Genomic DNA, 13,448 nt, shown 5'->3' with positions numbered 1-13,448 from the left:
TTTACATCAAAACTTATCATATTTTAGGATAATTTTAATTTAAAATGTAATTTTCATATTTTTCAAACAAATTCTAAAAATATTTTTTAAATATTTTGTTATAATTGTTTTAAAAAATATTGAGCTGCATTTCAAATAAAAAGGTAAAGATATTAAAAATATTCTAATTAAAATATGTAAAATTTAATATATTTAAGGAAATGGTCAAAATAAAAAAAAAATTACACATAAAAAATAATCATGATTTTTGTTAACTGGGCGGATTATTATTTATATGATATCGCAAACGAAAGAAAAATTTATGTTCTTACAATTATCTAATTAAGTATGTATACTCATTTTTTTTATATTTTTTATATGATATCACACATTCGTAAAAAAATAGATAGTTTAAGATGCAAAAAAAAAATTTACTTAATGAATATAATATGAATGAATTTTACAAATGCATCATTTAATAAAATAAATAATTAAAAACTGAAAATTCATATCCGCGCTGGCACGCGGATCAGGATCTAGTTCGAAATTGTTAATAGATCCACTAAATATTGCTAAAATCATTGAAGTCTTACTCACTTAACATAACAAGCCCCTTAATTAAAGCTTTCACATCAATAAGAAAAATATCTACTTCCAAATCACGATTTAGTATATTATACACTGAAGAAAACTTTAGTATATTCCTATAATAAAACTTAATTTCCATTTCGTATTATATAGACAAGCCGGAACTGATCCACTTAATATTCCTAACATTTAGTAGATTACTATTCTAAAACTTGCAAATCTAGATTTTAAATAATTTAGTTAAGATTTCTTTATGTCGCCAACATCTCATCTAATATACCATATCATTCATACTATCTCGTGGACTTTATTCTTTTTTTTAGCTATGGTCTTTTCAATTGGGATGTGAGTTTTTTTTAATTAATGTTAATCTTTTTAAAAAAAAAATTTCCTAAGCTAAAGTAATTAACTTGCTAATTTTGTTTATTATACATAATCCTTTTTCCAACCAACAACTGAAGACCCATTTTTGGTAAACATTATTGTTATATATATACAATCATAAAATATATAAACATTTTTAAAATATGTTTTATATATCTAAACTATTAAAACAAGAGTACAAATAAGATCTGATCCTTAGTTTTCCTAAATAATTACAACTAGGTGACCGGCCCGCACCCTGTACGGGCATAAGAAAATTCAAAATATGGAATAAATATTATATAGTTTTTAGAAGTAACGGCTTTTACAACATAATACCACCGTCTTTGGGAGAATTCATTAGCCATGGAAAAAAGTTGGTAGTCAATATTTAAGATGGACGAGAGGGAACAAAGTAATATCAGTATGAAGAGGCAGATTTTGTGTGTATGTATAATTGCAACGTCACAAAATATTTTGTGTGTTTAAGAAGATACTTTCATTCAAAAAATGGAATAAATAGTGTATAGTTTTAGAAGTAACAGATTTTATATTATCATTAATTAGAATTTTATTGTATATGTGTCGTAATTCTTTATTTTAGGTGAATAATATTATTTTTCCATAAATAATAAACAAACATTTATGTAGACATATTAAAAGAAAATATAATAAAATTGAAAATATTATCTATAAATAATATAAATTATGAAGTACAATTCTCGATAAAGAAAGCAAATTCAATTAGAAACCTGCAAAAAATTAAATAAATTTTGTAAGCAATTTGACGGGTTAACATTATTTGATAGATTTATAAATTTCTAAATTTTATTGAACAGGCAATAATATTAAATAGACATACCGTCATCGGTCTCCTAACTCATCACAACCCATCTGACAAATACAAAAAATAAATAATTGTAACAGTTTATATATTTTAAAATTTGTATTTGAAAAAAAGTAGATTAAAATTATGTACCGTGACTACGGAATATTCTGAAAAACTTGTTTGTAGACAACATATTTTGGATGAATATGCGCAATCCTCCCCATGGCAAAGTCTCGTCTCCGTGGTACCCATTCTCTCGTACCTGATTTCCAAACAAATTTTGTTGGAAATAGTTACTAATGTCAACTCTCTTACTTCTGGGTATTTTTTTGTTTGCTATGAACCATGCCAAAAACATGAATTGGTGGTTGACAGTCTTTTTGTTGAGAATACTCTCAATAAGTTCATCTTCATAAAAAAAGCACCAGCTCCTGATCCGGAAGATGAAATCCAAGTTTCTCTACATCAGTAGTACGAAAATGTGTAGGAAAAGCAAGAATCCGCCACGACGACTCGAATGCAGTAATATATCTAATTAAGAAATACGAAAAGATAAATTAGTAAAGAATATGAACGTAGACCTTAAAATGTAAAAGACAGATAAACTCTATTTGTTAATAATGTATTTATTTTATTGTAAGAAAATGAGTTATATAAATTTCATTTATGATATTATATATTTTTTAAAGTGTATACAAATATATTTTTACTAATAGTAATAGATTATTGATGTATTTTCCTATGATGATTACATAGCGTAGAATACAACAATATTGTTTTATATCTATTATTAATAAATTATAAATAAAAATAAATATGATATATACCAAACATATAGTAAAAAAACCCAAAAAATTTGTATGTTACGTCATCCACTTAATATATATGATATTATTGACTTAGCACTACAGTGTGACTCCAAAATTTGGCTCCAAAATTCACTGATTTTATAATCCATTCTTCTTCTTCCAAAACATATTTGATGTGTTTCTTCTCCTTTTTAGGTGGCTATAATGACTTTTCTTTCATGGTGGCTATTGTAGGTGGTTCCGATGTCATTCCGGAAATAATTCACCACTCCATAAGCCTCTGTTAAAAGGCTCATGAAATTTCTAATAAATAGAGAAAACTTAGGGTCTCTTATAATTAAACTGGGTCAAAAAATTTAAAGACGGTATAGATTGATCATCTGATTTACAACTATTTAAAAAGATTCCTTGGCATGCCACATTCTAGATTCACTATTTACCAGTTCTTCTGAAACGCTGATGTTATATGAGGAATGATCAAGATTCAAGGACTCTTGCCTTGGATTTATGTGCCTCTCAGCATAGAAACCAAAATAAAGCCTTAAAGGCACAAAAGCAGGGTAAACACTCTGAACATCACTTTGGGTCTAAAAAGCAGATGCGGTTTCTAACATATAAAAATTGCTCAAACAAACAGAAATGCGGCTTCAGAAATTTATTTACAAAAAAAAAGGAAAAAAAAAGAGAGACCGTCTCAAAAGTATTGGCATTGTTATATATACAAACAGTGACTTTTGACGGGAACATAGAGCATAAGAGACATTTAGAGACTAAAAAAACTGAAAGGGAGAGAGAGATAGACAAGAGAGATAAGCAAAGTCTAATCTCACATTTTCACCTCCTGCCTATGTTCTATCTCCCTACTCTTTGGTTGTCACGAGTGTGTCGATTCTGTCGACTCTTCGACACCATTGAGCTCAGGTGATACGGTTCCCGAGCCTGGAGTTGACGTTGATGTTGTATTAGGTTCAGTAAGGCCATTGCTGATGTGTTTATCCACTGAGAAAGAAGCAGTTGATAATTTGTCTGGTTTCGAGTCAAGGAAAAGGCAAACTACAGCGCAGTCATCGACTTTTGAAGTGGGGAACTTCCATCTCCAATTCCTCACTGCAGCTTCCACCAAGGCTCGACCAGCTGTGCAACGTGTTGGTGCTTTCGCTACAATCTCCACTACTTCTTCATTCGTCAATACATCCCAAATCTAGCAAAAGTTTCAAGTTAGAAAAACACACATTTAAAAGTCCAAATAGGTTTGTACATCCATTATGCATTTATTCAGAACTACTAACACTATGTCAGACACTGTGATGTCTCTTACCCCATCAGTTGCCAAGACAAGAAATTCATCTTTCTCAGTGAGGCGTCGGTAAGACACGTCAGGCACAGAAATGAGACCAAAGTCCTTAAAGCAAAAATCTCCAAAAGCACGCGCCATGGCCAGACCAGGTGAGTTGTGGTTAGGAAGCCAGAGGCGGGCAACCCCAGGTTCATCCCGGAGAGCAAATATACGTCCTCTGCACCTCTTTATCCTGGCTGCTTCAGCTGGGAACACGAAAACTCCAACTTTAATTGATAAAAACTAAATTATCTTCTCAAATGTCTAAATGCTTAAACTAAAGTTTCATCATTAGTTGTTCCGTAAGAAGAACATAACGATGATGGAAACGGTTTGATCCAGCGTAAACGGTTTGAAAACCTTTATTAAGAGGCAGTTAATGAGTGGTAAATAACCTGGAACATCTGGTTTGAGATCTTCAGTTAACTGAAAAGGAACAAGTTTATTCTCTTTATTCCTCGTACCCAATACTACTCTTGAATCCCCAATGTTTCCGACAACAAGATGTTGACCCTAAACCAAATAACCCAAAGAACAAAAAAAAATACAAATGAAAAAGACTTTTCGCAACAAAACTCAGACACAACATGAGAATATTTGGTCCAACTATCTACCTGCTTAAACATAGTAACTGCAGTAGTACCACTACAAAAGCAATCAACATCCACTTGCATCTTCAATTCCTTGTCCATGAATCTGTAGGCCTTAACAATTGAGGTCAACAGTGTCTGAACCATATCCTGATCCTTATTGTAGATTCGGGATTCTCCATTAGCAGATATGTGGACAAGGCTTTCAGAGGTCTTTCTGTCAGCAGTGTTGAGGCTGATCTCTCTGAGTGACACTAAGCCTATACAACTTATTAAAAAGATAAAACTTCAAAAAGTTATATATTTGACAATTAAACCAATGGTCCTTGGAGTAAAACATTTGATGGCATACTTTTAGAAAGTAAATGAAGATAGTTATATAGAACTTACAGCAACAAGAACTATATTGAAGTAATACATTTAATGAGAATGTACACATACTAATTAACAAAATTGGTTTTAACAGAACAAACGCACCTCCCAGACAATCATGGCGTCCTGGTTAGGACCTTTCTTGCCCTGTTGGGAGAAGAGAGACGCATGATCGGTAGAGCCATTCAAGAATTTGCATTATAAGACCTTGGTTGTTTTCTATATATATACAGTTGATTTATTTCTCATATTAATGATACACAATAATTTGCATAATAAATAAATCAAACTCTTAAAAAAAGATATTAAATGTGTATTGTGAATAAGTGATTTGCATATTTAATGATTTCAACTTGCGCAAGTAATCCATATTAGAAAGGTAAGTTATTAAAAACAAACAAACTAATTAGAAACATTAAAATATTTTCTAAGCAAAAAAAAAAAAAAGAAACAAATAAAAAGTTAATTAATATGATATCAACATGCGCAAGTTTACTGTTTGAATAATAAGGAAAGTTTTTAATATTTGTCTTAGTTCTAAATCTGCCCAAAGCTAAATTAAATCGATAATTATTATCCCCCTAGCTATATATGGGCTTAACGAAATCGACAATAGTTTTGGGCTTGTCTACATAAGCGATTGATTAAAATAAATGAAAAATAAAATTCAAAAAAATCAATTAATAGAATTATAACAATTTTTCTGAAAAGCTCTATATTAATGTCATGTCAGCAGAAATCACTAAAGTGACTTCTCTTTTAATATATAGGGGGATGTAATGCCACTTGTATTAACTCTAAAACTTTACTAATTATTCATAGTACTCCACGGCATATTACACTAAGAAATAAAAAAACCCATGAACTTCTTACCTTCACTAACAAACAAATCATAATTTAGTTAGACGTAGCATTTACTCAAAAATTAATGTTTTTCTATTGCAAAGTGTGAGTAGCAGAATATATATATTTTTATTTAAATGCCACAAAGCTATAAACGATCTTATTCTTTTTCCACTGAATTAAATTTATATTAACATCATGTTTTTGAGAGAGTTACAAAGCCGGATCAACCGGTAACAAAGCCCGCCCGAGAGTTATACGGGAAGCTAAAACCCCCAAAGATTAAGGGAGACTAAGCTGGGCAAGAAACAATCTTATTCAAATTCTTTTTAAATTAAAATCATAATCACCTAATGGCCATCTCCGGATCGAATGCATATACTAAAAAGTTATATGCTGTATCATTCACAGCCTTGCTTATCAGCTCCAATCGCATACACGATGCATGCATGAGCAACGAATTGCTAATTAGTAACGACAGTAATTCAGTCCCATTGTTACATTTGCTTAAACCCCATTAAAGTTTAGATTTATTACAACAGATGATAGATACAGGCAAACAGCTGATCTAATAAATTTCTGTCAAATCTTGTGCCAAAATACGATCTACATATTTGTGCTAGATGCATTTGCGAATACCTTATAAACAAGATTTGGTGAGAAGAAAATGTTAGGTCTAGTCGAATTGCAAAACAGAATTAAAGGAGCAGGAAAAAAAAGCATTTTGTTTTGAAAACACTTTAAAAAGCATCCCAGAAGCCAAGATAGTGAAGTCAGAAGTACGATCCAACGGCTGAGAACACATCAAAATCTCACACAACTACAACCCGATATAACCTTTCTTTTATCGAAAACAAAATAAAAATCTGTAAAGCATCATAAAAGAAAAAGAAAATTAAGAGAAAAGAAAAAAAAAAAAAAATACAATTTTTAATTTTTTCTCTCTATCTAAAAAAAAAAAAAGTAATGGAACCTGACGAAAGGCACCACCACCACCACCACCACCAAGAGCATCATCTCACTTCTCCTTACTACCATCCTTTCCACCACCACACCCCCACCACCGTCTCCGCCGCACCCTCCTACAATGGTAATATGCCACCACCACCACCACCTAACGATGGATCTTCTTCTTCCTACCATCACTCCGCGCCGTCTTCAGCTGTTACGGCTCCGATTGAGCCAGTCAAGAGAAAGAGAGGTCGTCCCAGGAAGTACGACACGCCCGCTCAAGCCTTAGCTGCTAAGAAGTTAGCTTCTTCCGCTAGCAGTTCCTCCGCCAGAGAAAGGAGAGAGCAAGCCGCCGCCGGAGGCGTTTCGCCTCCGTCTAAACCCGGTTCAAAAAATCAATTTCGGGCTCTTTCGGTGAGGATTACAAAAACCCTTTTCGATTTTCGATCTAGTAGTTGAAAATTCGATGCAAAGTATTGAACTTTTCTGGTGAAAAGGTTTGATCTTGGAATCGAGAGTTCTTTGTGTTCTATGTGAATTGTGTCTTTATTGGTGCTAAGTTATCTGAATCCTTTCTACTTAGCTTCTAACTCCTTTCTAGGGATGATCTGCAAAAAGAAGTTTCCATTTTTAGTATAATTGTACTGTGAACTTTCATACTCTGAGTTTCTATAGACTCTCTGTGCTTTTCCATATGTGTCATATCTTGAAGCTGGAGCCTTGATTTGAGGATTGGTAGATTCTTGTTTCTAAAATTGCATCATTTTTGCTGGAACTTGTGTCTATGATTGTGGTGTCAGTGCAATAACAATGATCTGGTCTTTGCTGATGTGTTTATGTTACAGATTCAAATCAGTTTCTAAGAGCAATTTATTACCAATTTAACTATACCATTTGTTTCTTTTTACAGGGAAAAGTGGGCAAAGTTTTACACCGCACATTGTTAATATAACTCCTGGTGAGGTTTGTAATTTTTCTATGGTACTATATTAAAGTCATTGAGATTATGATTTGATTAAAATTGTGAATCTAGGCATTGATGCTGATACAAATTGGATTGGTTTAGCTGTGATTTTCGGATTTAATTTGATAGGATGTGGCTCAGAAAATTATCCTTTTCGCTGAGCAAAGCAAGCATGAGTTATGCATTCTTTCTGCATCTGGCGCCATCTCTGATCCATCCTTGTCTCACCTCGCAACCGGAACCAGTGTATCTTATCAGGTGATTCTCTCTTGTTGCTATCTAATCTTAACGGGCTTCGGAAAAAAGGTTTGGACTTTGGAAAGTACTATCTTGCTTCAGAATTACAAAACTTTTATTTTAGGGTCAGTACGAAATCCTCTCACTGAGGGGATCTTATATTCGGGGAGAGCATGGTGGTAAAACTGGTGGCCTTAGCGTTTGTTTATCTAGTTCAGATGGTCAGATCGTTGGTGGTGGAGTTGGAGGACTCCTAAAGGCTGCTGGTCCAGTTCAGGTACCTTCCCCTCTTGTCTTTGCTTCCTTCTAAAGTAATACCACAAGCCTGTCTGAATGTAGGAATTGGATTCATTGATAATTTGCCAAGATTGATAAGATAGTCTCTGGTTTCCTTTACAGGTGATTCTTGGTACGTTTCAGCTAGAGAGGAAGAAGGATGGGAGAAACGGTGTGAAAGCAAAGCAAGAGGTGGGAATATCTATGATCACTTATATGGCCAGATATAATTACTATGGCCTGATGCAGGTTCATTCTTTTATAACTCATGGTGTCCCCAAGCTACTTTTACTAGTTGATGATATTTGTGAGCTTATCTTGGAAGGGGCTAATATGTTTGTATATTACGATGCAAAACAGGTGCCCCAAAGTCGATTGACCTGGCCTGCTCTTCTAGAGCACCCCTTCATTAAAGAATCTCTAGAGGAAGTTGAAGCCAGGGTAACAATCTAATATTGATGACTTAAATTTTGCAGCTTGTGGCTTATGTACAAAGCATTTGGCTGAAATTTACTATCTCATTCAGTAAAAACGTTTTGAAAAATGGTGTTGGAATAATTGACCATTAAGAACATTTTGAACTTGTATTTAGGAAATGCATACTGCGGTAGTTGACCATAAGGCAGCGTGGAGACTCAAAGGAAATGGAGGCCAACAGAGAAATGGTTTGACTAATATCAGTCTGTTGTTAGACTCTATCTCTTGATTATTATTATTCTTTATTAATTTTCGAGTGTTAATGTGACCCAGAAAAGTGTGACTCGGCGACCCCGTTTAAGGAAGCCTCTGCTCTAGGAATTGTAGCTGACGTTCAGTCAGATATGAAGAGTGCTGTCAAAGTAAATTCTCCCTCTCCTGAGGATTTTCTCGGATTCCCAACCCAGGAGGCTATTAAAAGTTCAGGTAACAGAAGATTTTTTTGAAAATCTCTTCTTCTTACTTTGAAAATCAAGATTTATCCAACAGATACACAGAAGCGAGCAGTGCATGCATGTCTATATGCACTTTTAAATTTATTTATGTTAATCACGTATCAGTCTAACAAACATACATTTGGATATCATCCTCTCATTGTTGGTTATTGCCCAATGCGTTTTCTTCTTAACCAAAGCATGTAGTCGGTATGGTGTATTGATTTCTAGGCCTACAAGGCTACAATTCTTAGAGCCTAATTGTTTTTTTTGTACGGTGTTATGTTATGCTTGATGTATCTTAGATCCCATGTTCTAAAGATTTTCAAATATAAACTCAGTTTATTCAGTTCTCTGTGTCTCTGCATGTCTTAAACATGAGATTCAGAAAATCCACAACATCATGATATCTGTTAAAGGAACCTAAGCTGCCTTTTTGTAATGGACACATATGTCATCATAATCATTCATGCACGGGTTTTTTTCCCGCTTCAGGTGACGCAACATTGGACAAATTGGAAAATACATCTGGAACTGTTAAAGGTGCAAAAGTTATAGGTGAAGATGCTAAAGCAATGGATCTAGTTCTACTGTCACTGGAAAGATGTACAAAATCACTGTCGAAAAGGTACTTGGTGTATGGATTGTTCTTGATCACAGTTAAGGGAACATACATAGGTTTTCTATGTAAAACAAACTCTAGAACAGTGTTTCAACTTTCTAGTCTTTTGATAATTTATCCTCTTCCAGTGAATTGTTGCAATTTGTGATATTCACATTTCCTTTATGGGTGCACAGGGACAAAAGATCTTGCTTGCTCTATTCAGTCTCTCAGAATAATTTTCAATTTGGTTGGAGCTCGCGCAATAGATTCCGTTGAACTGATTGACAAAATAATATCTGCACTGCTAGACTATACTGACGCTCTTGTTGGGATGAAATCATCCGAGTCAACAACATAATACCAAAGGTGAATTGTCTGGAGCAAAACTTGTACTTTTTTTACTGTCAGAAATGATTTGTAACACTGGCTTATTTCTTTAGCAGAGTCTTTCAGTCACTAAAAACTTGGTAGGGCATATTGAATGAAGTAGGATACATAGTTCCTACATCAGGCACTGGACGAAACTAGTGGAAATCTTTGTACAGGTGACCTTATGTTGGTGCACCATAGGTTATTTTGAGATCAGTTCACCTGTACTTATTTATTACTTTTATGCTTACTAGATCTTTTTGCGGATTATTTATTGTAAAGATATTTTTTTTATTTGATTCTCATTTATTTAAATAATTAGGTGATACCCGCGCTCTGCGCGAAGTGAATGGATTAAAAGAGATTATAACTTTTAATCTATAGGTATTAGAAATGTAAAAGTCATAGTTACAAGACTACATGTTATATAATGAGTTGAGATCCACCATAAGTGTTTTGCTTAAGAGATCATGGCAGATGAGAGATAGTGGAAAACGAGTGACTCTTTTGGGGCTAGCATGAACAGAGCCTTAGAGTCAGGGGGTGGGAAGAGTATTTATTATAGGAAACAACTATATAAAAGAGCGCCTACTCCGTCCCATTCACGACTGGAGTATGGAAGGAGTAGTCTTGAATGCGATGGTACGTTCAATCAGGTCAAACCGTTAGCAAAGCTTCGCGGTCATTGGAACCTTTGGTCCTTTTGACCTCAAATCTCCTACTGATAGGTGGCCTCGGACGGTCATCTACCAGGTTGTTAAGAACCTCTTTGATGTGCCGACGGCGGCCGCGGTCATTGACGGGTCCTTCTTATCAACAGCAGAAGCAATCCTATGGGAGTCTCTTGGGTTTTCCTCTATGATTGACTTGGGCATGTATACTTTTGATTCTCTCTGGAGATATGGTTCTCGTATGTCTACAGCGTTAGAACTCGAGTTTTGCTCCGCATCACAAACAACTCATCACGTGGGTATTATTGTGCATCTTCCAAGCGTCATTCTCAATTTTTTTTTACATTTACATGGGGGCTACCCCTCATATACATATAGAGAGGCGCAATCAGTATAGTAAATATTGGAGGCTATCTGAAGAACTAGATTCATTTGGTAACTACTTACCACCTGACTATATCCCCTCGCCAACTCCCAGCTCTCCGGAAACTTCCCTTATACCCCGCCCTCAACACTGAGAACCCTTTCTTGTCATCTCCGAGCACTGAACCCTCTGGACTCTCCGAAAATGCTGAAACCTACTCTTATTCCTCTTCGGACACTTTGGACTATGAATTTCTTCCAATAAAGTTTTGATCCCTCCGCTCCTCTCCTTTCATTCGAGTAATCAATTACGTTGGACCTCTCCTTTTAGTCGAGTAATTTCATCAATCCCTTGACTTTGTTTATGCCCTTATGCAGTAAAGAAAGCAAGTGAGGCGGGCTAAGATTCCATTCGAAGTAAGGTAAGAGGATTCAATGTTGCACCATCTTCAACTCTTCTCGGTATCGGGAGTTTTTCAAGAAAAGGTCCCATCCTTCAATATCATGATTGGGTCGACCAGGCCAGATCATGAGTAAATAAAAAATCGAAAACGTACATAGCTGTTCCAGCTGAAATACTTGGAATAATTCTACCACTTCTACTAGGAGTAGCCTTTTTAGTGCTAGCTGAACGTAAAGTAATGGCTTTTGTGCAACGTAGAAAGGGTCCTGATGTAGTGGGATCGTTCGGATTGTTACAACCTCTAGCAGATGGTTCGAAATTGATTCTAAAAGAACCTATTTCACCAAGTAGTGCTAATTTTTTCCTTTTTAGAATGGCTCCAGTGGCTACATTTATGTTAAGTCTGGTCGCTCGGGCCGTTGTACCTTTTGATTATGGTATGGTATTGTCAGATCCGAACATAGGGCTACTTTATTTGTTTGCCATATCTTCGCTAGGTGTTTATGGAATTATTATAGCGGGTCGGTCTAGTAATTAGGGGGCGGCCGTTCGGTCGCCTATGAGACTAGGACCAATAGGTCAAAAATTGGTTTGTGCCGCAGGTGTTGAACGATCTACTCTACACAGGTGTGGGCTTACAACAGGGTTAAAAGCGGTAGATAGCCTGGTTCCTATAGGCCGTGGTCAACGAGAACTTCTAATCGGGGACCGGGATTACGAGTACAAAAGTCAGAATGATTCGGAGAAAACCGAAAGCGCGCTTTCGTTCACTTTTCTCACATTTCTAGTACCAAGATCTCCTTCTTTTATAGCGGTATCACCACCAAAGACAACAATCCCGACATTCTCATTCTCAAGATTCAAGGCCATTCCTTTCACACCGTTGGCAAAAAGAACCATTTCCCCAGCTTGAATCTCGTTCAATCCATAAACTTGTGCAATCCCATCTCCAACTGAGACCACTCGACCGATCTCATCCATAGGGCCCGTAGGAATCTGAAGCCTTAGACTTCTTACACCGGGACAAATGAAACTACTATATCCGGAAAACTTCTACTCTGTCACTATTTCCCGCGGCTTTTTTTCAATGGAATTACAGCGAAGTCGAGTATGGACAGAGAGGGTAGCTCATTTCCCACCAAAAGATCAGTCCAATAATCCCACTCACTGGTAAATAGCGCAAGACCTAGGATCTGATGTATCGTCCGCTTTAGAAAAAAAAAGTCAACCTTATGAACTGAACGAAAGCACTACCTCCAGAGCTTGGGCAAAGTAGCGACTATTCGTGCCCTGATAGATCAGGGGTCTCTAGGAATTCCTAAGCGTCTTTTGTTTTTTCTTGACACAACTCCTTGCCTATGATTCGAATCTCATAGCTTTTGCCGCTTCTAACAACGCTTCTTCTAGCTGGACAAGGGTTCAAGTTTCGATTGATATTTGCGGAGTTGATCATCCCTCCCGAAAACGAAGATTTGAAGTGGTCTATAATTTACTGAGTACTCGGTATAACTCACGCATTCGTGTACAATTCTGTAATGAAGGTTTGGGAAGAAGAATGTGATGAGTAGATGTGCTCAAAAAAACCTATTTATATATAGGATAAGGAATGATTATATTTCAAATGATGAAATCGTATGTGATTAATTATATAAAAGATTCACGAATTCATTAACCAAAACTTGCTCTCCGAGATTATCGCCCAAATTACCTTAACAGACCATAACCATATTGATCACGTAATTTGCTGTAAATAAAAAGATTTTGTTCTTCAACTTACTTTACATACAGACACGGATCACGCAAATTCAGTAATGGAAAGAAAAATAATTTAAAGATTTAATAAAGTTAAGGACACAATGATTCAATCGATGCAACTTGTTTTAACGTATATAATGAATCGACCACCCCCATTCACCGCCCTTTATGGTGAATGATTCAATCGATGCCACCCCCATTCACCGCCCTTTATGGTTTCTGGGCCTTTCCGAAA

General features: G+C 35.5%; 2 protein-coding genes across 2 annotated transcripts; one reads left to right on the top strand and one right to left on the bottom strand.

The window, feature by feature from the left end:
- Nucleotides 1–3,442: 3,442 nt before the first annotated feature.
- LOC106338633 (probable protein phosphatase 2C 74) lies at nt 3,443–4,641 on the bottom strand. Its single transcript, XM_013777567.1, has 4 exons — nt 4,519–4,641; nt 4,300–4,417; nt 3,887–4,110; nt 3,443–3,769 (listed from the first exon to the last, which is right to left on the bottom strand). Exons 1-4 carry the CDS (start codon nt 4,639–4,641, stop codon nt 3,443–3,445), a joined length of 792 nt encoding a protein of 263 aa, XP_013633021.1.
- Nucleotides 4,642–6,675: 2,034 nt separating this feature from the next.
- LOC106338632 (AT-hook motif nuclear-localized protein 14-like) lies at nt 6,676–10,347 on the top strand. Its single transcript, XM_013777566.1, has 12 exons — nt 6,676–6,894; nt 6,965–7,074; nt 7,572–7,623; nt 7,754–7,882; nt 7,986–8,138; nt 8,261–8,386; nt 8,498–8,578; nt 8,730–8,802; nt 8,888–9,040; nt 9,544–9,676; nt 9,847–10,018; nt 10,096–10,347. The coding sequence occupies exons 1-11, from the start codon at nt 6,676–6,678 to the stop codon at nt 9,926–9,928; spliced, it is 1,311 nt and encodes a 436-aa protein (XP_013633020.1). The 3' UTR covers nt 9,929–10,018; nt 10,096–10,347.
- Nucleotides 10,348–13,448: the final 3,101 nt, after the last annotated feature.

Source organism: Brassica oleracea, chromosome C4, assembly GCF_000695525.1.
Source record: "Brassica oleracea var. oleracea cultivar TO1000 chromosome C4, BOL, whole genome shotgun sequence".
NCBI lineage: Eukaryota > Viridiplantae > Streptophyta > Magnoliopsida > Brassicales > Brassicaceae > Brassica > Brassica oleracea.
Note: the sequence above shows the minus strand (reverse complement) of the source record. Positions and strands in the feature narration are given on the sequence as shown.

Bases quoted from the DNA above. Each gene is read 5' to 3' on its own strand.
- LOC106338633 (XM_013777567.1), bottom strand. From the start codon at position 4,641: ATGGTTCAGACACTGTTGACCTCAATTGTTAAGGCCTACAGATTCATG. The intron at 4,111-4,299 runs GTTATTTACCAC...TCGTGTTCCCAG, and splicing joins TCTCAAACCAGATGTTCCAG to CTGAAGCAGCCAGGATAAAG. The intron at 3,770-3,886 runs GTAAGAGACATC...AACTTTTGCTAG, and splicing joins TTGTCTTGGCAACTGATGGG to ATTTGGGATGTATTGACGAA.
- LOC106338632 (XM_013777566.1), top strand. From the start codon at position 6,676: ATGGAACCTGACGAAAGGCACCACCACCACCACCACCACCAAGAGCAT. The intron at 9,041-9,543 runs GTAACAGAAGAT...TTCCCGCTTCAG, and splicing joins GGAGGCTATTAAAAGTTCAG to GTGACGCAACATTGGACAAA. The intron at 9,677-9,846 runs GTACTTGGTGTA...ATGGGTGCACAG, and splicing joins ACAAAATCACTGTCGAAAAG to GGACAAAAGATCTTGCTTGC.